This window comes from Halichoeres trimaculatus, unplaced genomic scaffold (assembly GCF_033239565.1).
Source record: "Halichoeres trimaculatus isolate MK-OKI-2021-1 unplaced genomic scaffold, fHalTri1.1 fHalTri1_scaffold_15, whole genome shotgun sequence".
NCBI classification, from domain to species: Eukaryota; Metazoa; Chordata; class Actinopteri; order Labriformes; family Labridae; genus Halichoeres; species Halichoeres trimaculatus.
This window is the reverse complement of record NW_027437193.1, coordinates 34,926,243-34,952,435: the sequence shown is the minus strand read 5'-3', so window position 1 is coordinate 34,952,435 and position 26,193 is coordinate 34,926,243. Positions and strand designations below refer to the sequence as shown.

Here is a 26,193-nt window from a genome sequence, read left to right as displayed (position 1 = left end):
TGTGCTTTGATTTTGCTCTGCTGTTTTTTTGTCTTCTGTGTGTTTCTGTTAATCTGTTTCCTCTTTAGATTTCTATTCTTACTTTAAAAACTTTGTTTAGACGGTGTTTGATGGCTAAAATGAATGTTGCCATTTCCATGAATAGATAAGACCAAATGTAGCATTAATGAAACTGGCTCGGTGCAACACAAACATCTGCAGATATTTAAAGAAGGTTGCGGACCATTGAGTAATTACATGACACAGATCATGTGTGTGTCACCTGACACCGCAGAGATGAGTGTGAACAGGTTCACCAGATGTAACACCTCTAGTTATGAAGCCTGACCTGGATCATTCTTCACATATTCTATTTCAGTGTCGCCCTATACACTGCCATGTACTGTATGTACTGCCATGTACTGTATGTACTGCCAGTACTGTATGTACTGTATGTACTGTATGTACTCTATGTAGAGTGTTGGAATTTCTGTTTTATGTTACCCCCTTCTCTCCACAGCTCATCCCCACAGCACATTGAGGAGTGCTGTGATTGGCTGAGGCAGAGGCTGAACCAGATGAATGAGGAGCAGCTTCACATTATGAAGCAGCATCAGGAGCAGGTGAGCCCCACAGTGACACGGCGCCCCACAGAGTTACTGCTGATCACCTGCTGGGCTCCTTATAGATGATGAGACACGTCAGATATGTGTTAGTGCACATGGAGGTGAAACTGCTGGCTCTGCTCAGAGGGCCTCCTGTCATTTATAGCAGACTGAGTTTATATCAGATGTGATACAGCATGGGGACACAGAGTTTTCTAGAAACTGCACCTTGAAGACACTGTTCATGAATAACAGTCAGGCTCATCATTTTTCCCTCTTTTGTCTTCAAGGCCACCAACTGCATTGTGGGAAATGTGGTGTATGAACGGCTGGCAGACCATGGGCCCAAACTTGGTCCTGTTACCAGGAAAAATCCACTGGTTACCAGGTGACACATTTGGTTTCATTATTCCACAGCATTTTTTTCTTTTTTCTAACTTTGCTAATTTCAAAAGTTCACTTGCACAGATTCCAGCAGATAATAAGCACCAAGAAATGTGCATCTGTTTCCTGCTATCTGCTCCGCCTCCAGGTCTAATTCATAAAGACACACAAGTTACTGATGGTAAAGTCCAGCTTTGAGCGGTTTGCTCCTGTTTAGCGCCTTATTGAGACTGAGCTGTCAGCATCTCTACCCAGTGGATCACGAGAAGCACAAAGCATTTTTATTCCAACTACGTTAAATTCAGTCCACTTGAACCCTGTTTCCACCAAGTGGTCCAGTATGGATCAGTATAGTTAAGGGTTGGGTCAGTAAAGCCTGATCCTGCTTGTGTTTCCACAGCCAACCGTGCCCTTCTTGGTAGGCAGCGTGTAAGCACGATGCTGATAGCTGCATCAGCTACATAACAGCATGATGGTATGGCAGCACAACACAGTGTACCGCGCTATGAATCCAATGAAGAAGAAAAAATGCCATGGAACGGTGTTTGGTGACACCATTTTCCAAACCCACAGAAAGTTGACTTAAGGAAGTAGACCGGAAGTTTAAACATGGCAGGATTATGTGTTCTTCTTTACTGTTTAAAATGGTTCACTTTGGCTATAATTAATATTTTAGTAACACATTAAGAGTTACAGATGGGCACAAAGGTTGAGCATTAACTTAACCTGTGGAGGATCACACCACAGAAAGCGGATTGATGTTTTCTCTGGAGGATGTGAGTTCCTAGAGTTAAAGTGTGACACGTGTTTCTCCTGTGTTTCCATCTCAGGTACTTCACCTACCCCTATCAGGACATGGCTCTGGAGCAGGAGATGCAGATGCTGGACCAGCCGGGCAAGATGTGTCACTTCCTGGCTCACAATGGCTGGGTGATGGGCGACGACCCACTGCGTAACTTTGCTGAGCCAGGTGTGTGTGTGTGTGTGTGTGTGTGTGTGTGTGTGTGTGTGTGTGTGTGTGTGTGTGTGTGTGTGTGTGTGTGGGTGTGTGTGTGTGTAAGCTTCTGATGAAGAGGAGGAGAAGGAGTTAATAAGGACCAGATGATTTCTGTAACTACTCCCCCCTCAGGCTCTAATGTGTACATGCGCCGGGAGCTGGTCTGCTGGGGGGACAGTGTCAAGCTGCGGTATGGTCGGGGTCCTGAGGACTGTCCTTACCTGTGGGCCCACATGCAGAAGTACACCGAGATCACTGCCAAGTATTTCCACGGAATCAGACTGGACAACTGCCACTCTACACCCATACACGTGGCTGAGGTAACTGTATTCAGATCATGTTAGCACGCTGCTCAGAGGATCTCTGCACACGCTTCTCAGCTGGAGGTAGCCATGAGTCCATCCCAGCACTGGTCACATGTGGGGTCTGGGATGCTACTCAGACTGTCCTGAGTTGTGTTGCTGGATGGTTGAACACAGGGGCGTCACTAGGATTTAGGGACGGGGGGGGGGCTTCAGCCCCAGGAGATGCAAATGATCAAATGTGTAACAAACAAAAAACAACACATAGAGTTAATAGAGTTAATTTAGAATAGAATTGAAGGTTATTTTATTAGTCTAAAAAATCTCTTAAAGGTCTTGCTCCTTTATATTTATCAGATTTGCTTTTACCATTTGAGCCAAGTAGGGCTCTCAGGCCATCAGGTAGTCGACTTTAATGGTACCTGAAGTTAGAATTAAAACACTTGGGGAAGCCTCTTTCTATTATTATGTCCCCCATCTGTGGAACAGCCTACCTCAAGACCTGAGGGTAGCTCCTACTGTTCACATATTTAAAAGTAAACTCAAGACCTACCTTTTTAGTCTGGCTTTCAGCTGATTGTATTTAGTATAATTTATTGTTATTATTTTATTTATTTACATCCTCTTAACCCGTTTTATTTCTCCTTTTTAGACCAGATCTATCACTTCTAATTTTATGACCTGCTCTGCTTTAGCTGTTATTACTACCCACCGAGTTAGGCTATCTCATTTTTACCATATTACTTATTCAAATTTGATTTTATTTATTTTCAGTGTCCTACAGACAAATTACTCTATCTTTAGACTCACCTTTCCTGTGGAGGTCTCTCCCCTCTCATTCCCTGTGCTCCTCTGCCCTGACTCCTACAGATCAATAGGGATGGTGGAGTGATTATTGTTAATGTATTATTATTGTTATATTCATCACAATAATATGATGATAATAATCATAAACTACTGTTAGCAGGGGGCTGGAGTCAATTGTTAACTATCATCAGTGATAAATACTTACTTTTTGGAAAAAAATCCTGATATCCGTTCTTTATTGATGGCTTAAATAAAGACTTCTTGTGTCTTTGCTTTACTCCTGAGTCCATGACAAGAAGACAGACTCCATCCTTTTGACTGTCCGTCCAGTAACAAGGAAGAAGAGACGGATAAAGCCTGCCCACCGCTCTTAGCTTAGCTAAAACGCTGGGAGTCAATATGAAAGTTTAGCCTGTCTCTGCCTCATCAGATAAACTCTTCAGCCCTCCAAACGGTCTTGCCCTTTGTGAGTCGTTTTTACCTCATTAGTTAAGCTAGCTACTACTATCAAAGTGTTATCTCCTTCCACTACTAAAAAGAGTCTTTGTTTCGTAACTTTTGTTGTCGTAGTACCGGGATGGTTTTCGCGAGAGATAGGATGTTCTCGAACGGGTCGACTCTTTTGAACAGCGCTTTTCAGTGAACAAAAATAACTGATTCGCTGCTCTGTGTCAGCCCTTTGTTTTCAAGCCATTACTGAATACAAATTGCCTGCAGGTCTCAGAACGAACAGCTCACTCACGACTGTCAATCGGTTCTCACCGTTCATTTGAAAAAGCCACACAAAAGACTCGAGTCGTTCGCGATTTCACATCTACCGCGAAAAACCACAGCGGGTGCGAGTAGTATGTTGAAATCACCTCAAATCATTTAGGGGGGCTTGATGATACTTTAGGAGGGGCTTCAGCCCCTCAAATTAGGCCTAACGATGCCACTGGTTGAACATTTGTGCAGAAACCAGCTCAAAGGTTTTACTGGTGATCCCCTCTCACAAACACAGGACAGCCCAACAGCTGTTCCCTGTTTTTTGAATTTGTTTTTAAGTCTGACAGGCAAAATAAAAAGCTTATTTTGGGGAAAAAAAGGTCAAAAGGCACAAAAAAACGTACTGAGAATGAACCAAACCATTGGCTAAAAACTGAGGTCTAGACTGAACTGTGGGTCGCCTGTACTATTCAACCCCTGATTCTGACTCATTATTCTGTTCAGGTAATTTCACAGGGTCTGTTTAATCTAAGGAGTGAGCACCTGAACCTGTAGTCTACAGATGATGCCTAGTCGAGATTAAAGTCTGCGTACTGTTTTAGACGTGTTGGAGATTCCATCAGAACAAAGAGTAAAAGTTTGAGCCTTTGATTCTCTGTGAGTGTGACTCTTCTCTCCCTGTGTGTATGTGTGTGTGTGTGTGTGGTCCAGTTCATGTTAGATGCTGCCAGGCGGGTCAGACCCAACCTGTATGTGATCGCTGAGCTGTTCACAGGCAGCGAGCTGCTTGACAATGTGTTTGTGAACCGGCTGGGGATAAGCAGCCTGATTCGAGGTACCACTCTGAGGCATGAACTGACTCTGTGTTTTTCTCTGTTCTTCTCACCACATCATCCTGCACCCCCCTCCCATTCTCTGTCTCTGTCTGTCCCTCTGTCTCTGTGTATCTCTGCTCTCGGGGTCCTTGTGACTGCATGCTGTGGTCACTCTGAGGCCTGTTCTCACTAACTGGCTGCTCCTCCTCCTCCTACTCCTCCTCTTCCTCCTCCATCTCTGTCTCTGTCTGTCTCTCATCCTGACTTGTTGTCCTGCCTGCACTGGTATCTGTGTGCTGCCTTGCTGTGGCTGACCAGTTCATGCTGGACGTAGCCCGAGCAGTTTGTCCTAACCTGTATGTGGTGGCTGAGCTCTTCACTGGCAGCGAGAAGCTGGATAACGTCTTCGTGACCAAGCTAGGCATCTCATCTCTGATCAGAGGTACAGTACGTGATAAATGAACACACGCACACACACGCACGCACACACACACACACACACACACACATACACACACACACACACACGCACACACACATGCACACACACACATACACACACGCACGCACATACACACACACAAACGCACGCACACACACACACACATACACACACACACACACACACACACACACACACCTCCACAGGTTAGGGTCTTAACAGGTGGGTCTCAAGATAGATCACCACAAAGCTCCAGAGTTAGAGTTACCAAGCAGAACTCATAAAAGAGTTAAAGGGCTAAAGACGCTGTCCACACACTGTCCATAGGCTGAGAGAAGTTATCTGAGCTCTATGTGACTGTAAAAGTCAGCTTAGCTCACCCTGGTTGTTTCTGTCTTTTTGTCTTCATGTTGAAGAACAAACACAGAGCTTCACAGACAGGCACTGTCCTGGCTTCTGATTCGCTGATAAACCAGCTGATGTTTGAAAATCAGGAGTAAATTCAAGCTTCAACCTTTCACCTGTCCTCCCTGTGAGCTCAGTGCACCTTCTGACTGAACTAAAGCCTGTGTCTGTCAGTGAGTGCTCACCTGCAAAGGTGCCCCCCCCATTGTGCTGCAGCGGCACAGACTGTGTTTGATGAGTGAAGGTAACCCCGCCCCCTCCTGCCCACAGAGGCCATGTCGGCTGGTGACAGCCATGAGGAGGGACGGCTGGTGTACCGATATGGAGGAGAGCCGGTCGGAGCGTTGGTTCAGCCCAGTCTCCGCCCTCTGATGCCATCCATCGCACACGCCATGTTCCTGGATGTGACCCATGATAATGAATGTCCCATACGGGTGAGTGTAGGTCAGGTGAAGGTGGTACTCCTCCCTTTTTATCAGTCCGTCTTATTTCATGTGCTGTAAGAAAACCAGGTGCAGAGTCTGAGTCCTTTGGGTCTCTGAAGGAAGCACACGTGCAGTGATGGTGTGAGTGTCAGTGTGCTGATGTGAAGCAGGATGATCCGTTCAGGTAACAGGTGTGTGTCTGTGCCTAACTCCAACTCTCCTCTGTTTCCCTTAGCTGCGCTCAGCCCTGGACTCCCTCCCCAGCTCAGCCATTGTTTCCATGGCCTGCTGTGCCACCGGCTCTACCAGAGGATACGATGAGCTTGTGCCTCACCAGGTTACACACACACACACACACACATATAATGAACTAGAAAATGAAAACCCTCAGCCACATTATTTTTTTATTTGGAGGTTTGTTGAAAGCATTATTTCCATACAGGCACCACAATGGACAGCCCAAGCTTACCTGTTTGTACCTCTGTAATTGACCTCTGGCTAAGCCACGCCCCCTTCACTCACTCAGACAAACAGTGAATATTTAGTAACAGGTGCTATGGCAGATGTCACAGTCGGAGACATTTCTCAGGATGCTCTTGATGATTGATGGAGACAGAAAGATCACAGATCATCTTTCGGTCCCCAAAAGTCTCTAAAATCCACGTTGGAGGGAGATATGAATCATTTTATTGTTGAGAAGGTCGATAAAAAGCTTCAAGTACAGACTAAATGTAACGATCCCAGAGCAAACCTGATAAACAGCATCTGGTTAGCATCAGCATCCTAGACAACAAGACAGAGGATCAGCATTGGTCAGGACAGAAATAAAACCTCCTTTTTAAAGATGGTAAATCTTTACCAAGAGTGTGTCTCTGTTAGTTTGGAGCTACAGGATTTACACTGAATCATTCAGCACAGCGTTTGACAACCTTTGTTAGCTCGAGTATTACAGATAAGCTAATGAAGCTAAGCTCCAGAAGCTAACATTAGATTAACTCAAGCCCTTTGAACAACAGCAAACAATTCATTAAAGAAAAAATACTACAACAAGACAGGCCAATGAACTCCCAACAAACAAAGAGACATGATGATTAACGCAGCTAGGAGGTAACGTTAGGTTAACTTTAGCAAACGTTAGAGAAAATCCCAAAGCATCTGTCAGACTGCAGTGGTGGTTTTAGTGTTAAAGATAACTTTATATTTCTTTACAGCAAAGTCAGAACCTGCTGCCTCAGATAGGATGTCAGCTGACCTTAGAGCAGATGGAGACATCCTTCTTCATTTGGTTCACACAAAGCTGATGTTGGTCTGCTGCTCAACTTTATCCAAAGAAGACACTTTGCTCTGTTCAGACGTGTCTGAGGAAAAGGTTAAAACTACACCCTGTCACCCAGACTCTCAAGATACCTTGTGTTGGAGTAGTGTGTAACCCATGAACACCGGTTGACCATTTTTAAACTTCAAATCTCAGAAAAAGAATAAGGCTTTTCACACTGTGACTGACTCATTGCGTTTGTGGACAGGACCTTGCCGTAGGTCAACTTGTATCTAATTAAATCATTAACTAATCTGCAAAGCTTTATATGGGTTTCTCAAGCATTGCCCCAAAGAACAAGAGCTTCAAACTGCAGTTCCCTCAGCATTCACTAGGGGCTGGCTCCAAAGCCAGAGAAATTTAAGAAGAAGTCAGACCTTTGCAGCTTTTATTAGGTTCCACTGTTGAGCACCTCCTGCTGGGTTAGTTCTTCTGTCCCTTTTTTCTAAAACTTGGAACACAGCAGTGTAAGCACTCCACCACCCAACCACTGGCAAAGATCTTTCATTACATAACCAGTAATTGTAGTTCCTGAGATAATTAATTAAGCTTCAGCGTCTGGTAGCTTAAAAAAAAACAACTTTAATACCGACAAGTTAAAAAGTTAATGACATCATGTATTAACTTGGTGTTATCCTGTTTGTGTGTGTGTGTGTGTGTGTGTGTGTGTGTGTGTGTGTGTGTGTGTGTGTGTGTGTGTGTGTGTGTGTGTGTGTGTGTGTGTGTGTGTGTGTGTGTGTAGATCTCAGTGGTGAAGGAGGAGCGTTTTTATCCTAAATGGAACCCCTCAGCAGCTCCCACCTCCACCTCTGAGGTTGGACCGCAGACCGGCATCATAGCTGGAAAACAGGCTCTGAACAGGCTGCACCAGGAGCTGGCTGCGCAGGGATTCATACAGGTGACAGCATGAACTATGAGACTTTGGTCACATGCAGCCCGACATTTGTAAAAACAAATACCCCCCTAGTTTGTTTTTGTAAATACTTTTGTCCAGGCATAACAGGTGCTCAAGGCATACCAAACCCATAGGGGGCTGTGTTTTTAGGTGTGGAACCCATACCAGCCAACCAGAATGGACCCCTGTCATTTAGATATGGTTAGGGCTAGATATTCAAGCACCACAAACTTTTGTTTCCTGGCATATGGATGAAACCATGAAAGCAGAGTTTTCAGAAAACATGTTTTTTAGTGACATACAACTGTGGTTTGGTGTCGATGACAGGCCTAAACATATAAAAATATATAATGTTTCCCCAAGGCTAGGTACTGAACTTTGGTTCCTGTATGACACAGACCCAAATGTTTTGGTCATACTGAATATCAAAATACGGCTTGTCTTTCGGTAGCTAGATGGTTAATCATGTGATCAAGATCTGATAATGCCACCAGTGATAGGCTGCAACATTACATGTGGCATGCAGCTGTTGCCAACTTAGCAGATCTGTCGCTATATTCAACAACTTTTCAGACCACTCAAGCATTTTTTTAATGTATTTTTGTTTGTTTTTTTCAAAAAACGTGTAGCAGCAAATCAAGACACTTTACTGGGGGGCCTGTTGGCAACTCCACTCGTCTCTCGGCACCTAAAAATATGAGCCTGTTCAATAAACGAGTTCATTTTTACTCGTTCATGCACAACACTGCTGACCTGTTGCTTGTTTGAAGCCGTTCTTTTGCACAGGAAATTATTTGTTGTTGGTTTTTAATGTTAGGGAACTGCTCAGAGTGGAAAAATACTTAAGATGAAAAATGAAAGTCTAGATCTGTACCATGATGTGTAACGTTTTCTATTTGTTTTCTTTTCATTGTGTTAGAATTGATATGATAAAATTGATATAGAAAAAAGTATTGTTCATGAACCGGTATCTAAGTGAAGGTATCAGTGGGTTTCCCAGATACCCGGCTGCGTAAGGACATGGCCTGTTAGTGTGTGTGTGTGTGTGTGTGTGTGTGTGTGTGTGTGTGTGTGTGTGTGTGTGTGTGTGTGTGTGTGTGTGTGTGTGTGTGTGTGTGTGTGTGTGTTGTTCTTCAGCAGCAGCCTCATCAGTGTTAATCTTACCCATCTGGGCCTGTTGTTCCTCTTCCTCTGCAGGTGTATGTGGATCAGGTAGATTCAGATATTGTTGCAATCACTCGTCACTGTCCCAGCACTCACCAGTCTGTGGTGGCAGTGTGCAGGACGGCTTTCTGGAACCCCAAGACCCACGAGTACAGCACCAACGTCCCACCCATGTTCATACCTGGTATGTGAAAACCTTCATCATCATCATCTTTGGGTGGCTGTGGCTCAGGAGTGGAGTACCCAGTGATACTCAGTGTGTGGAAGCGGGGTGTTGAGTGCCGCACAAACACAGTCCATTTAATATTTAGTGTCTCTGTGTGTATCCTGCTGATCTATCCTTTAAACCCATGAACATTTTTCTTTTAGGAAAGATAGAGGAAGTGGTGCTGGAGGCCAGGACAGTAGAAAGGCATGCTGGGAGTTATAAGAAGGATGACAAACACATCAACGGCATGACAGAGTACACTGTAGAGTTTAGAGAGCATATCCCGGTCAGTACTGCTCTGAGCAGCCTCATCATGCTCACACACACACTCACACACGTGGTAAAACACGCGGTTGTTTTGAATTTAACGTCTATGATGTGTTTAAAGCTGGAGCAGAGCACTGTGGTGAAGAAGGCTGGAGTTACGTCTAAAGGTCGATCAGAGTTTGTGCAGGAAATAACCTTCCAGAAGCTGACACCTGGCAGTGTCATTGCCTTCAGGTAAAACACACAAACACACACACACACACACACACACACACACACACACACACACACACACACACACACACACACACACACACACACACACACTCACACACACACACACACACACTCAGATTTCATGGTGATCTGAGACAGTGAACTGAATAACCACGGGACATTTTCACCCACTTGCAGGGTGAGTTTGGACCCGAAGGCTCAGAAGCTGGTGGGGATCCTGAGGTACTATCTGTCCCAGTTCAGCCCCAAATACAGGAAGGGCAGCGTGGCGGAAGAGAATCCACCCGAGGCTCTGCAGAAGCCCCTCTCACAGTGAGCACATGCTGAACACACAAAGCTGACAGACACAGACTGTCAGTAAAGTAGGAGTAACCCCAGACTCCAGATCAACTCTTGATTAACTCTGGGATCATTTGAAAGATGACCGTTTAAAACAAAACATTATATTTAAACACAACTTTTAAAGCTCAGCCTCAGGAGTTTGATCAGTTTTCACCCGAAAAACAAACAAATCAGGTCTCCTAGACGCTCCAACGCAAAAGTAAGGTGGGAGGAGGCTTTTACTGAGATGTTATAAATAGAGACTATCAATGTGGCCTACTTCTTTTGTGTCCATATTGCTAGATATTTAATTTTTACTTCAAACTGAAGCTGTACAATGTTAAAAAACTCTGCCAGTATAATTTTCAGTTCCATACGTCCATATGTTTGTCCTCTAGTCTGAAAAAAAAGAAATAAAACTGAATATCGATAAATAAAGATGGATAGATGGATATTGATGGAAAGACATTACTGTCTGCCCCAACGGTGAAAGAAATTCTTCAACATGGCTCAGAAGACAACGTGTACAGCTTCTACAAAAACAAAAACAGATTCAGATTGAAAGAACACATACTAACAGGAAAGGCAGATTTTAGGCTTTTAGTTCTTATTCAGGAGGGTTATGGCTGAGGGGATGATGGATTTTTCATAAATGTTTATCTGAGGCGGTGGAGCTTTATACTGTCTGTCTGATGGCAGTAGCTGAGTTTCTGTCACACCTAGAATCGTGCAAAACCTGAATATCACAATCAAAAAATTGGTAATAGAGACACCAAAATTTTGAAAAACATCTCAAGTTTTGATAAAAAGTTTCTACCCTCTCATGAAGAGGGTTTACAGAGGTTTTCATATTGGAGTTTATCGCAAAAGTGCAATGGAAACACCTTTCTCACAAAAACATGTCTGCATGAGTCTGCATCAAGCCTGGGCGATAAAACTATAAAGATATATGTTGCGAAATAATGTTCCCTCCATAGAAGTTTAAGACATGGTCAATAGACTTTCAATAGAATTCATTTGTTCATGTTTTGACAGACATATGATTAGCTTATCATATCTGAGAAAAGAAGATGCAGATATAAACATTTAGCGCTCGCAGAGGGATCTTATGAAAAAAAAAAAATCAAGAAACAATCAGGGTTTTGATTTGCATCAAGCACCAGAACAGGCAGCAGCAGTGTGTGAAGTCAGGTGACAGACAGTACACACCCCAAACAATCTGACATTCTTCTTATGTGACTTTATTTATGTGTGTTTGAAAGTAAAGTCAGAGAAAGGAGGCATCCTAAACCTAAGACAGCTGTCCTCATTTTAACACTGTGTAAACCTTTTCATGCTCCATCTGTGTGTGACTCTCAGACTGATGGCTAAGCTAACATTAGCAGACCTGAATGTGCTGCTGTTCCGCTGTGATGCTGAAGAACAAGAGGATGGAGGAGGATGTTACAGCATCCCGGGCTGGGAGAGCTTCAAATACGCTGGACTGCAAGGTAACTGCTGCTGGCCTCACCTTCAGTCTGACAGGGAGAGTGTATAAGAGTGTGTGAGAGTGTGTGAGAGTGTGTGAGAGTGTGTGAGAGTGTGTGAGAGTGTGAGTTTTTTTTTTCATGGACTCAGGTTAAAGAACGCAGTCATCACACAACAGAACAGAGTAGGACTGCAGACGTATCTGATGTAATTGAAGCGTATTAGACTGAGAAATTATAATAGATACACTGAAATCAGAAAGCTGATATGTGTGTGTGTGTGTGTGTGTGTGTGTGTGTGTGTGTGTGTGTGTGTGTGTGTGTGTGTGTGTGTGTGTGTGTGTGTGTGTGTGTGTGTGTGTGTGTGTGTGTGTGCGCGTGTGTGTGTGTGTGTGTGTGTGTGTGTGTGTGTGTGTGTGTGTGTGCGCAGGTCTGATGTCTGTGTTAGCTGATATCCGCCCAAACAACGACCTGGGCCACCCTGTGTGTGCCAACCTGAGGCAAGGAGACTGGCTGATAGACTACGTGTCCAACAGACTGATCCACAAAGAGGGGCCGCTGGCTCAGGTCAGACCTGCTCAGAACTTTGTGATCTTAAAGATGGGTCAGGATGTATGAGGTCACATTTTCAGACATGACTCTGCTCGCTTTCTTGACAGTCGTCCTTTTAATGGTGTTTAAATTCACTCAGCTGAATCTGTTTGTTTTCATCTTTGATTCCTCAGGCTTCAGTTTGCAGATTTCTAGGAGGAAAATAACGTGTGTGTGTGTGTGTGTGTGTGTGTGTGTGTGTGTGTTGTGTGTGTGTGTGTGTGTGTGTGTGTGTGTGTGTGTGTGTGTGTGTGTGTGTGTGTGTGTGTGTGTGTGTGTGTGTGTGCGCGTGTGTGTGTGTGTGTGTGTGTGTGTGTGTGTGTGTGTGTGTGTGTGTGTGTGTGTGTGTGTGTGGTGTGTGCACAGGTGGGTCAGTGGTTGGCCGCCATGTTCAACTACTTGAAGCACTTCCCTCGCTACCTCATCCCCTGCTACTTTGACGCCATCCTGGTGTCCACCTACACCACGGCCCTGGACTCCACCTACAAACTCATGTCCAGGTACGGCAGAGAGAGGACAGCTCACTGAGGACACTTTGTGGATGAAGGAGAAGTTAAACAGCACATCTCTTCTCTCTTCCAGCTTCGTCCAGAACGGCTCCACTTTCGTGCGTCACTTGGCACTGGGGTCGGTTCAGATGTGTGGAGAAGGACGTTTCCCCGCCCTGCCCCCGCTTTCTGCCAAACTGGACGATGTTCCATTCCGCGTCAGTCCAATCACCGGGCAGAAGGAGCAGTGCTGCGTCTCATTGGCTGCAGGTGAACTAACACACATGGGGAGGAGCTTAAATCAGAGTAATCACTGAGATGAGACTTGTCACCCCTGTTTGATTACCAGATTTAGAGCTCCCCCTGCTGACTGACTCTTACACATACCTAGAGTAGCAGCGCCGTCCTGGTTGGATGGATCTGACACAGAAACCAAAACCTTTAACTTTTGGTCATTGTTTAGATATTGTAGAAAAAAGCTGAAATATTTGAATGCCTAAAATGAAATAATGCAATGACGATCTTCTGTAGGTCTTCCTCATTTCTCCTCGGGGATCTTCCGTTGTTGGGGCAGAGACACCTTCATCGCTCTCAGAGGTCTCATGCTGCTCACAGGAAGACACACAGAGGCGCGGTAAACGTTCACACTCTCTGACATGTTATTGTTATTTTACCACCCATGAGTCTGCACCAAGTCCAATCACTAACAAGCCTGATGGTCTCCTCAGTAACATCATCCTGGCCTTTGCGGGGACGCTGCGTCATGGCTTGATCCCTAACCTGCTGGGCGAGGGCCGCTGCGCTCGCTACAACTGCCGTGATGCTGTGTGGTGGTGGCTGCAGTGCATCCAGGTAGACAGAGTTCATGTGCCACACATATAGTCATGAGATGAGATGAATGTAGAGGGCTTGGGGGGTTCCCAAATCACGCTTTTCAGGATCATTCCTAGAAAAAAAACAATCAAATAGTAGACTTTGGCGTGCCTGAAAATCAACAAGTCACATTTTACAGTGCACTGTGCTCAGTAGAAAGTTTTCATCTGTGTCCAGGACTACACCAACCTGGTCCCGCATGGTGTGGAGATCCTCCGCTGCCCCGTCACGCGTATGTACCCGACCGATGACTGTGAGCCTTGCAAACCTGGAGAGGTGGTACGTACACACACACACACACACACAAACACACACACAAACACACACACACACACACACACACACACACACACACACACACACACACACACAAACACACACACTGTGATCATCTGAGTTTAAATCCTTCACAGACAGCATATAAAACAAGTGTGTTTTTTAAATCATTTCATGAACACACTGACATGAAGTGAGGGTTACACTGCACCATGTGACCTAAGGACTCACCATATGACACATTTTTGTGTCAGAAAACTCTAGAAGAAGCTGTGTCTGAGGAAAGTTGTGTGACCTGTGCACCAAGATGAACCCAAACACACTCACACACCCTCTCAGTGTTCCTCAAGTCAGTCAGTCTGCATAGTCTGCCTCACATTTTACTATTTATCCTGTGTGTGTGTGTGTGTGTGTGTGTGTGTGTGTGTGTGTGTGTGTGTGTGTGTGTGTGTGTGTGTGTGTGTGTGTGTGTGTGTGTGTGTGTGTGTGTGTTTGTGCAGGAGCAGCCTCTGTATGATGTGATCCAGGAGGCTCTGCAGCGCCACCTGGAGGGGATTTCCTTCAGAGAGAGAAACGCTGGACCCAAGATTGACATGAACATGAGAGACGAAGGTGTGTGTGTGTGTTTGAGTGAAAAACATGTTGTTGTGTCCAGTTGTCATGGTTGAGGGTTTGATTCCCTGCCCACCTTCCCCCTCAGGGTTCAACCTGTCTGTCAGAGTGGATCCAGCTACAGGCTTTGTGACCGGAGGAAACCGCTTCAACTGTGGGACCTGGATGGACAAAATGGGAGAGAGTGAGACAGCCAGGAACAAGGGCATGCCTTCTACTCCAAGGTCACACATACAGACGCGCGCGCACACACACACACACACACACACACACACACACACACACACACACACACACACACACACACACACACACATACACACACACGCACACACCTACGCACACACACACACACACACCCACACACACACGCACACACCTACGCACACACACACACACACACACACACGCACACACCTACGCACACACACACACACACACCCACACACACCTTCTTTAGTTTTTCTTTTTGCTTTTACTTTATGATGATTTAATCATGTTTATTTAGATTGTGCACGATTTAAAGAAAAACACAACAACAAAATCTTTCAGTGGATTATAATTACCTATTTGTCTGTTTTTGTGTTTGTGTGTGTGTGTTTGTGTCTTTGTGTGTGTGTGTGTGTGTGTGTGTGTGTGTGTGTGTGTGTGTGTGTGTGTGTGTGTGTGTGTGTGTGTGTGTCTGTGTGTGTGTGTGTGTGTGCGTGTGTGTGTGTGTGTGTGTGTGTGTCTTTGTGTGTGTGTGTGTGTGTGTGTGTGTGTGTGTGTGTCTTTGTGTTTGTGTGTGTGTGTGTGTGTGTGTGTGTGTGTGTGTGTGTGTGTGTGTGTGTGTGTGTGAGCAGAGATGGAGCAGCAGTTGAGATTGTGGGTCTCAGTAAGTCGGTTGTTCGTTGGGTGGTGGAGCTCAAAGCCAAGGGACTGTTCCCCTATGACGGAGCTAAAGTGCACAGAGATGGTACTACACACACACACACACACACACACACACACACACACACACACATACACACACAATCTTTTTTCCGAGCATTAACTCTTTGTTTTTTGTCCCAGGTAAGGAGGTGTTTGTCTCGTACCCCCAGTGGAACCAGCAGATCCAGCAGACCTTTGAAGCTGGTTTCTGGGTCTCTCTGGACCCTCAGGACCCCAAAGAGAAGCGCCCAGACCTGGTCCATAAGAGGGGCATCTACAAGGACAGCTATGGAGCATCCAGCCCCTGGTGTGACTACCAGCTCAGGCCCAACTTCACCATAGCCATGGTGGTGGTGAGTGACCTCACTGCTGCTCTTTCATTGGTGAACAGCTTTCACTTCCTGTCCATGCTCTCTGAGCTCTGATTGGCTGCTTGTGTCCTCAGGCTCCAGAGCTGTTCACAGTAGACAGAGCGTGGAGGGCTCTAGAGGTGGCTGAGCAGAAACTTCTGGGACCCCTGGGGATGAAGACCCTGGACCCAGAGTAACACACTCTTCTTCCTCTTCATCACTGTTTGTATTTCTGTGATGCACACACACTCTGTTTCACACTGTCATCATGTGTGTGTCATAGTGACATGGTGTACTGTGGGGTCTACGACAATGCTCTGGACAACGAGAACTACAACCTGGCCAAAGGCTTCAACTACCACCAGGGACCAGTGAGTGAGACCAGCAGACCATGAACAGAGTCACTTTCCTGGTGCAGTCTGTAGCAGCATATGTTCCAAACTAGGGATGAGCAATTCAGGCAGTTTCATATTCTGTGGTAACCCCCCCCCAGCCGCTGCCCAGCCATACACACGCCTGCCAACATTAGGCGTTGACAAAGTAGGAGGGGGCTGTTGCTTGATCTGTGACCAAGCTCGCCATTCATGTTGGGCTGAAAAAACTGGTTTGGCTCTGCTCATTATGTTCGTTTGTCGTTGTAGTCAAGATAAATACCATCTAGTTTGGATACGCTTTTTTTATTTTAAGAGTCACTAGGCGTTTTGAGCGGTTTCTGTTAGGGATGGGTACCTAATTAAGTACTTTTATAAGTACCGACTGAATTCTGTCTGTATCATCAAGTACTGATTCATGTAAAATCAAAAGGTACCATGTATAGGTACCTAAATGCATAATTGTGACTGTGAGGGAGTGGAAGAGTAGGTGATTTCCATACTGGACACAGGGGCGAAAATCCTGTTTCATTGTTGGGGGAGACAATAAACAGTAAAATTTCAGAGACTGATTCCTAGGGGGGGGACATAAAAATAAATGCTATAATTTTTGCTGTGTTGTTTTATATTGTGATATTAAACAGTGACTAGTCCAAACTATGGATAATCAGCCTTGATTTAATTTTCCTTTAGTTCATGAAAAAAATTTTTGGCATGAATGTGGCAGCAACAACACTATGAACTCAATAGTTAGTATTTTTAATCCAAATTAATGAAAAGTGTTGATTTTAATTGAAGGACAATAAGGGGTTAAAATTAACAGTCAGAATGGAATTAGAAACTGATCTATTCAAGATCTAAGTCAAAGTCATAACTACTTTATTTTTAATTCAATAAATCTAGAATAGAACGTAAGACTTGAATAGATAATGGCTTCATCTATGAATTCATAAATCTCACTAGAGATGCCTCTATCTCACTAGAGGCATCTTAAATAGTTTTAATATTTTTGTCATAAATGAGAGGACGAGGATGTCAGCATGTCACCTGTCTGTCTTATCTGTCACAGCCTTCTTTGCATCATAGAGGAGAGGCTGTTTGTCAGCCAGCAGCAAACGGTTTGATAAATAACTTATAAATTGTTCAGTGTTTTAATGCACTTAATCGCGATCCTTGGCGCTCTGTAGTCTGTGTCTGTGTGTGCGCACCACATCTGATGAAAGCTTAATCAGTGTTTTGTGTTTATTTAAAGCATACTGTCAGACTTCGGAAAAAGGAGTTGACATTTGCTTTTCATTTTCTCTGTGTGTCTGTTTAACAAGTGAAGTTATGATTGATAAGTTCTTCAGTGAAAGCTACTTACTTGACCGCGACCCTCCGCTCTGTCTCTATGCGTCTATTTGTGTGCGTGTGTGTGCGCGGCTGCAGCATCTGTGCAGGGAGAAATAGATTGGATCAAACCACTGTGAGGATCGCACGGGGAGGGGTGTGTGTGTGATCTTTCAATAGTTAAACTCGTCAATCATTGTGTTTTAAGTAGCATGACTTGTATTACACCATTGAAAAAGAAAACATTACTATTAGAAAATTAATTACAACTGGATTTTTTAGGGGGGACAACTTTATGGAAGGGGGGTACATGACCCCTGCGTCCCCCCCGGGATTTGCGCCTATGACTGGACATGAACACAGCATAGCAAGTTTACATAGTTCATCAATAATAATAGCTCAAATTTATATTGCGCCTTTCAAAAAACCCAAGGCGCTTAACAAACAGGAAAATCAGAATACTTATTGATCCCAGAGGGGCAATTTCATTTCAGTTACATCCCTTTCAAGACGTATAAGAAAACAAACATGGGGAAGCACAGAAATGAGTTGTCACAGGTTCGTTTTAGGAGATGGTAAAAAGATGATGGCTGAGTGGGTAAAACTTCAGTTTTGGTAAAATTTCTTCACACCAAGTTCCCCAAATCATTGCAAAAACATGCTGTGCACAGCAACATGTGCAGCTAGGTGGTCTGATTTTAGTCACAGCAGCTGATTGAAGTTTCTTAGACATTTTTATTTCTTTGTTTATGGCTCAGCCTGTCAGTGGGGAGGGGAGGCTTAAAAGTTTGCAAACCCCTGAGTTAAAAAGACTTTGATAAACACCAAAAACTGTACAAAAAAATGGACGAATCTTGCTCGACTCGAAGTGAGGTCGCCCCCCTGGTGACTGGCTCCAGTATAGGTAAAAAAAATCTGTCTCTCCAGTTATTCCAGATAGGCTGTGATCAAACTTTAAAAATTGAATACATGTCATAGAAATGTTTTTCACGTCCAATTGTTGTTGTGATTTGAAGATATCGTTTGGCTACCATGTATTCAGGTCCTCTTTTTTCTGAGGAGTTTCATTTTCATTAGTTATGCAGGGTTAAAAACAAGGCTTTACGTCTAACGATGATTGACAGCTGCCGTTCTTGTGTATTTTTTTCAGGTACTGTAAAATATGTCAGGAGGGTCAGGAAGTTATTAGACTCTCAAAGGAAAAAAATACTAATATTTTTGTCACCCAGCTTCACTCAGATTCTCCCAGAATCCCTCACAGGCTCTACTGCACAGACTCTGGCTGCACAACTGCTACCAAGGGCTACGCCTGTGATGGGGGTATTTTGGCTTCAAAACCATGCAATTGTATATGGTGGAGTCACCCTGTCCACTCTTTATACAGTCCATGATAAACACCTGCAGCTGGTAATTGTTTGCTTCCTTCAGAAAGAGGAGGAACAGAGCTGAAGAGCAGTAAACCTCTTTGTTTCTAAACTTTGATTGGTTCATGTTTGTAACGAATGTCTGGAACTGTCTGAGGTGTGAACTTATAGGTAGGGTCTGCAGGAGTTTTGGTTGCTTGTTAGTAAACAAAACCTTCAAACTGGACTCCTCCTCCTTAGATCAGAGCCAGCATCAGCTCACACCCACAGCCTCAGACAGTGACTGCATGAACACACTCACTAGCCCGGCAACCACCTGTAGCATCACGTTTGTACGTGGGAGAGACTTGAGAACTGTGCACCTTACTTGGCATGTTGGAACAAGCTAACAATGGGTATTTGACAATTATCTGGTTAGCAGAATGCTAACTAGCGCTGCTCTTTGTCCCGTGCTGCTCTCCAAGTCCGTGAAAGTGGAGCCCAGCTCCACCCACGTTGAGGAAAAAGCTTTATCTGTTTGGAGTTTCATTACACTTTGTTTGTTTTTCTTCCTCCCTGCTACGTCCACTATCGTAGCTGCTCTGATAAGCTTCTTCCACTCACCTATCAACATGCAAAGTCACTTGTGCACTGTGCACGCTGCTGATGTAACCACTCCTACTCTATGATCAGAAACGTCCAAAAACAACCAAACCATCAGCATACAGACAGAGGAGGAGGTTGAGGCTGACACAGACACTGACACACATGTATAGAGGCCCAAAGGAGACGATTAAACAGGATTATTCCTGTAAAAGTTGACATTTCAATAAAATGACACAAGCTTGAGTTATGATACCATGTTCTCTGGGGAGGGTGCAGACGTGATGTCTGTTGTCTGATGTAAATGTGGAACTGCTTTTTCTCTTTGTGTGTGTGTGTGTAGGAGTGGCTCTGGCCTGTAGGATACTTCCTGCGTGCGAAGCTCTTCTTTGCAAAGAAGCTGGGGGAGGAGAAATACAGCCGGACCGTGACACTGGTGAAAAATGTCCTGTCACGACATTACACCCACCTGGAGAGGTATGAAGGTCACATGATCATCTGTCTCTGTGTCAACCAATCATTATCCAAGAATCTAAACACTGTTGGGTTTATATGGAGCCCGTAACGGGACGTGGCAGGAGAATTACAAATATATATTTCCTGTGTGCACGAGATGCGAGGTGTCCAGTGGAAACCAGCCAGCCCTAACTCTCTGTGCCCACTGTGCTCCTGTGATAAAAAGGACAGTGCAGGACTGGGTTGAGCTGTATTTGTAATTGATATGATCATACACTCTTCTGCACACAGGGAGACTCCAGATCATATTTTAGTGCTGTGTGTTTTAAAGAGCTGTCTAAACATATGACTGTAGTATGTTTGACGTGTTATCATGGTGCTGTTTAAACCTGTCTGAATCATCTTTGATCAGAAACAGCTGCAGACACCTTATCAAAAAGTACAGCCTCCTGAAATTTCATTTTGATCCAGACTGTATCAGTTTCATCAGAGGACCTATGTGTGTCTGAAATATGCTCAGCGATTTGTCCTGGAGTTTTCTTTACAAGTAGAAGACATCATCATTTCACACAGATTAAAACACAGACTTGCTCCACAGTTAACGCAGATTATCAGAGGTCTCTAGGGAAAAGTAATCCTGTGTGAACAGGGCTGAAGTCCTGATATCTCTTGTGCATACAAAACTTTCTGGAGCTCATGATGTACATATGTTTTTATTTCCCCTGCCTTTGTCCCTTTAGGGGCTCTGTAGATTGACTGCACACCATAAGGACCATACTACACTGATATGTGTATGTGTGAGTGAAGTGTCAGAGTCGACGGGGCTGAAGTGTGCTTCGGACCTGCTCCTGCTTTATGTGTTATGCATTCATTCATTCATTTACTTATCCACTCATTCATCTCTGCAGTGTGTAGACCTGTTCTCAGAGTAAAGGCCCAGAGCACTGATGGACTGATCCCTGTTTTACCTGCACAGGTCCCCATGGAGAGGTCTCCCTGAGCTGACCAATGAGAATGGGCAGTTCTGTCCCTTCAGCTGTGAGACTCAGGCCTGGTCCCTGGCCACCGTGCTGGAGGTCCTCCATGATCTCTAGACCCTCTCCATGTGATGCTGTCTCCCTTCCTGAAGCTAAAGTTTGAACCTGATCCAGTTGATTGTGGAATCAGTAGACCTCCTTTAACTCCAGCTAGCCGCTCCTCCTGAGATGGTCAGGTGTCAGTGTTCCTAAGCGTTTGTCTCTAACAATCATTTCACTTGTTTTTAACTATCATGAACTCATTGCTTGAACCTTGAACTTTTGGCAGACAGAGCAGATTCTGTTTGGAGCCGCTTGAACAAACTGAGAATCAGGGTCTGACTGAATCCTAACATTTAATCAGAAACAGAGACCACGGGGTTAGAAACAGAGTTTAACTAATCGTAGCCTTTAAATTATTTGTATTTATTAACACATGAATCATCACAGGATGAAGTCAGCCATCTCACAGACAGGCCAGAACCAGAACCTTCTTCTACCTGAGCAGGTGCTTTCATCTTGAGCTCAGACCAGCTGTGAGCCCTGTGACCCGTCAGTCCAGATTATACGGTAGCATCGGTGTTTGTGTAATTGACTTTTTTTAAAGGGCCTCTTACTCTTTACTGAAACCTGCACCTGAAGCCTTCACACATCTGACATAACTCCCTGTTTCCTGATCAGCCTTATGATTTTGACTGTTTGAGTCGTGTTAAAAACCAGCTCTGTATGTTTGTCACAGCTGCTCTCGTCACAGTGACGGTGTGTTTTTAAAGAAATAAACACCTTTCTGTTTAGAGCTGGCTGTCACTACACTTTGAAATCCGGCGGCCTTGAACACACCAGGAGTGTCCGCTCTGCCACCTGAACACAGAAACCTTTGTAAAGTCATTTCTCTCTGTCAACTGATTCTGAGTTTGTTTGTCTCTCTGTTTGCTGTGAACGAGGAGCCAACCTGTGTCAGAGCGTGGTGTATTTCCATCCTCACCCCCTCAGCTCACAGTCCTGTGGGGTTAACCTGTCCATGCTGTATCCTCTGTGTTTCTGTAACCTTGTTGACTCTGTTGTGTAGTGACACAGCTGCCATGCTGAATAAACTGTTACATGACTGGTCTGTGTGTTATTCCCTCACACTGAGACCTCGCCTCCAAGCTCCTTTAGCTACAGTGGGACTGACTGGAGATCTGTGCCATGTCCCTGAGAGGAATACATGTTTATCACACCTTCAGGAGCCTGTCATCGATCAATCAATCTTTATTTATCAAGTGCCAAATGAGCACTTGATAGGTCTAGGTCTGTTAACATTAATAAAGTCTTATTTTATCAGCAGGAACCCAACATAAAGAAGTCTGTCCTCATCTTAACCCACCATGAGTTCAGAGCTTCACAGCATTTAGCAAGTTACTACAGAGAGGGACAGCGACCCTTGGACAGACCCAGACTCATGTCAGACAGACATCTGAGCACTTTAGCGCACCTCTTTGTGCCATCTAAGAGGGAACTTTGTGTGTGTTTCATCTACAAGGACGGCACTTCAGCACACACAGGGATTAAAGACAAAAAAAGAAATGAAACTGTCAGTGTATAAAACCTCAGAGAAATTAGAAATCTGACACATTTTTCTTTTCTGGAGCATCTGGCCTGACAGATATGAGCTTTCCTATTTTTAACAAATCTAACCTACAGTCAAGTGAATATTATGCCTGTACAGAGTAACAGGAACAACAGATAAACTATAAATATATAAATGTTTGAGTAAGTTAAAGATGCTATGAGGAGGATCTGTTTTAACTACACTCCCTCGCCACCTTCTGGCCCGGAGTCTCACACACACTGTTGCAAATGACTTTTAGCAAAGTGTGTTTGTTTTGATATTGAATGAAGAGCTGATCGAAACAAATTTTCTTTGTTCAAGACAACTTTTTACCAGATACAACGCGCTGAGGTAAGGTATTTATCAATACAGTTACATAGAGCAACAGTTTGAAACATGACGTCAAACAGACGTTATGGTAGCTGGCTATATGTTGCGCTATCGGCAGCCTAGCGCTCCGTCCTACCTTTAGGCTAACGTGACAACAAGTAAACACTGTCAGTTTGTAAAGCAGTTTAGTAGCTGTCTATATTTGGTCCATCTGGCAGCCCGGTGCTCTAAGACATGTCTGTAATGTGTAGCATTAGTGAATCCTGGACATGTCCTGCCAGTCATCTACCAAGCAGAGCTAACGCAACCTCACTCTTCATATTATTGATTGACTCTTAAGTTTGAACAGACAACTGCAGAATGCTGACTGTGGGTTGGACTCTATGGGACGCCGTCTGTAGAGCAGCCCAAGCTAAAAAAAGAAACAGCAACATTTAGTCACATTTAGCTTCAAACCATGTGCAAAAAAAAAACAAAAAACAGGTGTTTTTTTTTCTAGTGACCTTTCATGACATTGAGAGCAATATTTGTCATCTTAGAAATATCTTAAATGGTTAAATGTAAATATTAAATGTCACATGCAAATGCTATATCTATGTATAAATGCTAAATATAAATATAAATTTTTAATATAATCATGAATGTTAAATATAAATTTAAATATCAATCTTAAATATAAATTTAAATGTTAAATCTACATCTAAATGTTGAATCTAAATCTCTCAGACGCAACTAAATATTTAGCTAATATGAAAAATTGAAACTCCCGGTAACAGGAAGTACCAAAATAAAAGCTCACGGAGCTACCATTGTGGTGTTCAACATGTGATCATGCAGTGTCAGGAATAAACGGCTGCTAGCACAGCTGATAGAGAGAATCTGATCTATTTAATTGTGTTATTTTTAGCGGAATGAGTTAAAGATATATATCGCACAAAATGTCGAGGGAGACTGGTATGGCTGAGAGCATAGGAAGGGCTGTTCTGGCAGCCATAAAACAATTTGTTACCGCGCTAGCTTCATCGCCTGCTGCAGAGCAACCGCACTTGGGCAGTGTTTCCAACTCGCCTTGCATTAGCTCAAGCATGACAAAATTACTGTAGACGACCTTAGTTTGCCCATTTGCTAAAGTGCCCTTCATGCGTAAGCATATCTGCTTCGTCTTTAATTGCTAAGCATGTAAACGTTAAAAAAAAAAAAAAAAAAAAAAAAAAAAAAAACATTGCAGAAATAGTGGTTAATGCGTTGTTGATGTCACTGCAGGCTGCCAGGATATATTCCACCTGGACCAGCCACTCCGTCCACGTCCGCAGGGACGTCATACCGCGCGGTAAACTCCCCCAGTGACAACTCGGGGTTCCCCCCCTTGTAGACTTGGGTAAAGTTAGAGTTAGATGTTACGTCTACAAAATCACAGCAGTTAGTTAGTACAGTTGTTGTAGATGTTACGTCTAGACGTAACATCTACAACAACTGTACCAACTGCATTGTATAGTGGCACCAATACTCACCCCGATGATCAAGCATGTCTTCTTAAATATACTGAAGCGCTTACCTTAGAGAAATGTTAGTTTAGTTGGTTAGTTGTTTAGTTAAACAGTGAGTACAGTTGTTGTGAGGATGTGTGCTATGATTTTGTAGACGTTAACTAACTCTAACTTTACCCAAGTCTACAAGGGTGGAAACCCGAAGTTGTCACTGGGGATTTATACCGTGCGGTATGATGTCCCTGTCGAGGTGGACGGTGTTGCTGGTCCAGGTGGAATAAGAGAGTTCCTGGCAGCCTGTGGTGACATAAACAACACGTTAACTACATTTTCTGTACTGTTTTTTAGCTAGGCGAGTTGGACACACTGACCGAGTGCGGTTGCTCTGCAGCAGGCGATGAAGCTAGCGCGGTAACAAATTGTTTGATGGCTGCCAGAACAGCCCTTCCTATGCTCTCAGCCATACCAGTCTCCCTCCCCGCAACTATAGTTGCGTCTGAGAGATTTAGATTTAACATATAGATTTAGATTTAGATTTAACATTTAGATTGAGATTTAGATTTAACATTTAGATTTTGATTTAGATTTAACATTTAGATTCAGATTTAGATTTAACATTTAGATTCAGATTTAGATTTAACATTTAGATTTAGATTTAACATTTAGATTTAGATTTAACATTTAGATTTAGATTTAACATTTAGATTAAGATTTAGAGTTAACAACTAGAATTAGATTTAGATTTAACATTTAGACTTAAAATTTAGATTTGGATTTAGATTTAACATTTAGATTTAGATTTACGGTTAGATTTAAAATTTAGATTTAACATTTAGATTTACCATTTATATTTACATTTAGATACACAAGATACATATTTTAATTTATATTTAACATTCATATTTATATTTACAATTTATATTTATATTTAACAATTATATTTATATGTAGCATTTACGTGTCATTCAATATTTACATTTAACTATTTAAGATATTTCTAAGATGACAAATATTGCTCTAAATGTCATGAAAGGTCACTAGAAAAAAATCACACCTGTTTTTTTGCACATGGTTTGAAGCTAAATGTGACAAAATGTTGCTGTTTTCTTTTTTTTAGCATGCGCTGCTTTACAAACGGCACCCCATAGGACTCAAAATTAGCACAGACAGTTAAGCCCCTGTTTTATAGCGTGATACAGCTATCTCTCTCCTGTTTATCTTTCTTCTGCTCTTCTGTCCTTTTCTGTCTGACAGTTTGGCTCCAGTATCCACCATCACTACAAAATTAATCACAGAAATTGTTTTCAGCAAAACACAGATCTGTGTGTTTTATCTCTCTATTAAACTTTGTCAGCCGGTGCTGTCATAGAGACCTAGTCACATGGAATAGAGGTACTCAGTTTAGTTTATTTGTTTAGCTCAAGTTTAGTACAAGTACAAAGCTGAGCAAGGTGGGAACGAAGCTTTACAAGCTTGTACAGAGTTCCACGCTTGCCCATAACAATTACATGACATGCAGGCTAAACACTCAGCAAAAAAAACAAAAAACAACTCAGCTAAAATTACCTTCGACAGAAAATGAATTGTGAAGAGTACTGCCCCCCACCCCTTCATACAACAACTACTACTACTACTAATAATAATTATAATAATAATAATCATCATCATCATCATCATCATCATCATATTAGTAATAATAATAAGAACCTACACCACGATCAACCTGTGAACTGTCAGGGATTTTTAGACCATGTCACGTTCACAAAAAGCTGCTCCATAAAACTGACTTCATGATGAACAGGGTGGACACTTTACAGTCAGCAAAA

The 26,193-nt window shown here is 43.4% G+C and overlaps 1 protein-coding gene across 3 annotated transcripts in view; it reads left to right on the top strand.

Moving 5' to 3' along the window:
- Positions 1-22,054, top strand: part of agla (amylo-alpha-1, 6-glucosidase, 4-alpha-glucanotransferase a) — a 38,962-nt gene extending 16,908 nt beyond the window's left edge. For 2 of the 3 annotated variants that reach the window (XM_074688181.1, XM_074688184.1), the window contains exons 9-35: positions 500-602; positions 875-972; positions 1,799-1,938; positions 2,098-2,285; positions 4,913-5,036; positions 5,712-5,875; positions 6,102-6,203; positions 7,924-8,079; positions 9,274-9,424; positions 9,610-9,734; positions 9,837-9,949; positions 10,130-10,264; positions 11,633-11,763; positions 12,170-12,306; positions 12,697-12,830; positions 12,913-13,088; positions 13,350-13,452; positions 13,547-13,670; positions 13,869-13,970; positions 14,468-14,579; positions 14,668-14,803; positions 15,422-15,534; positions 15,633-15,844; positions 15,937-16,034; positions 16,125-16,212; positions 19,831-19,964; positions 20,920-22,054. In XM_074688181.1, the coding sequence (XP_074544282.1) occupies positions 500-602; positions 875-972; positions 1,799-1,938; positions 2,098-2,285; positions 4,913-5,036; positions 5,712-5,875; positions 6,102-6,203; positions 7,924-8,079; positions 9,274-9,424; positions 9,610-9,734; positions 9,837-9,949; positions 10,130-10,264; positions 11,633-11,763; positions 12,170-12,306; positions 12,697-12,830; positions 12,913-13,088; positions 13,350-13,452; positions 13,547-13,670; positions 13,869-13,970; positions 14,468-14,579; positions 14,668-14,803; positions 15,422-15,534; positions 15,633-15,844; positions 15,937-16,034; positions 16,125-16,212; positions 19,831-19,964; positions 20,920-21,037 (3,517 nt within the window). In that variant the 3' untranslated portion in view covers positions 21,038-22,054. Of the gene's footprint in view, positions 1-499; positions 603-874; positions 973-1,798; positions 1,939-2,097; positions 2,286-4,490; positions 4,615-4,912; positions 5,037-5,711; positions 5,876-6,101; positions 6,204-7,923; positions 8,080-9,273; positions 9,425-9,609; positions 9,735-9,836; positions 9,950-10,129; positions 10,265-11,632; positions 11,764-12,169; positions 12,307-12,696; positions 12,831-12,912; positions 13,089-13,349; positions 13,453-13,546; positions 13,671-13,868; positions 13,971-14,467; positions 14,580-14,667; positions 14,804-15,421; positions 15,535-15,632; positions 15,845-15,936; positions 16,035-16,124; positions 16,213-19,830; positions 19,965-20,919 lie in introns of all 3 variants that reach the window. The other variant, XM_074688183.1, reaches the window with a different exon arrangement.
- The last annotated feature ends 4,139 nt before the right edge of the window (positions 22,055-26,193 follow it).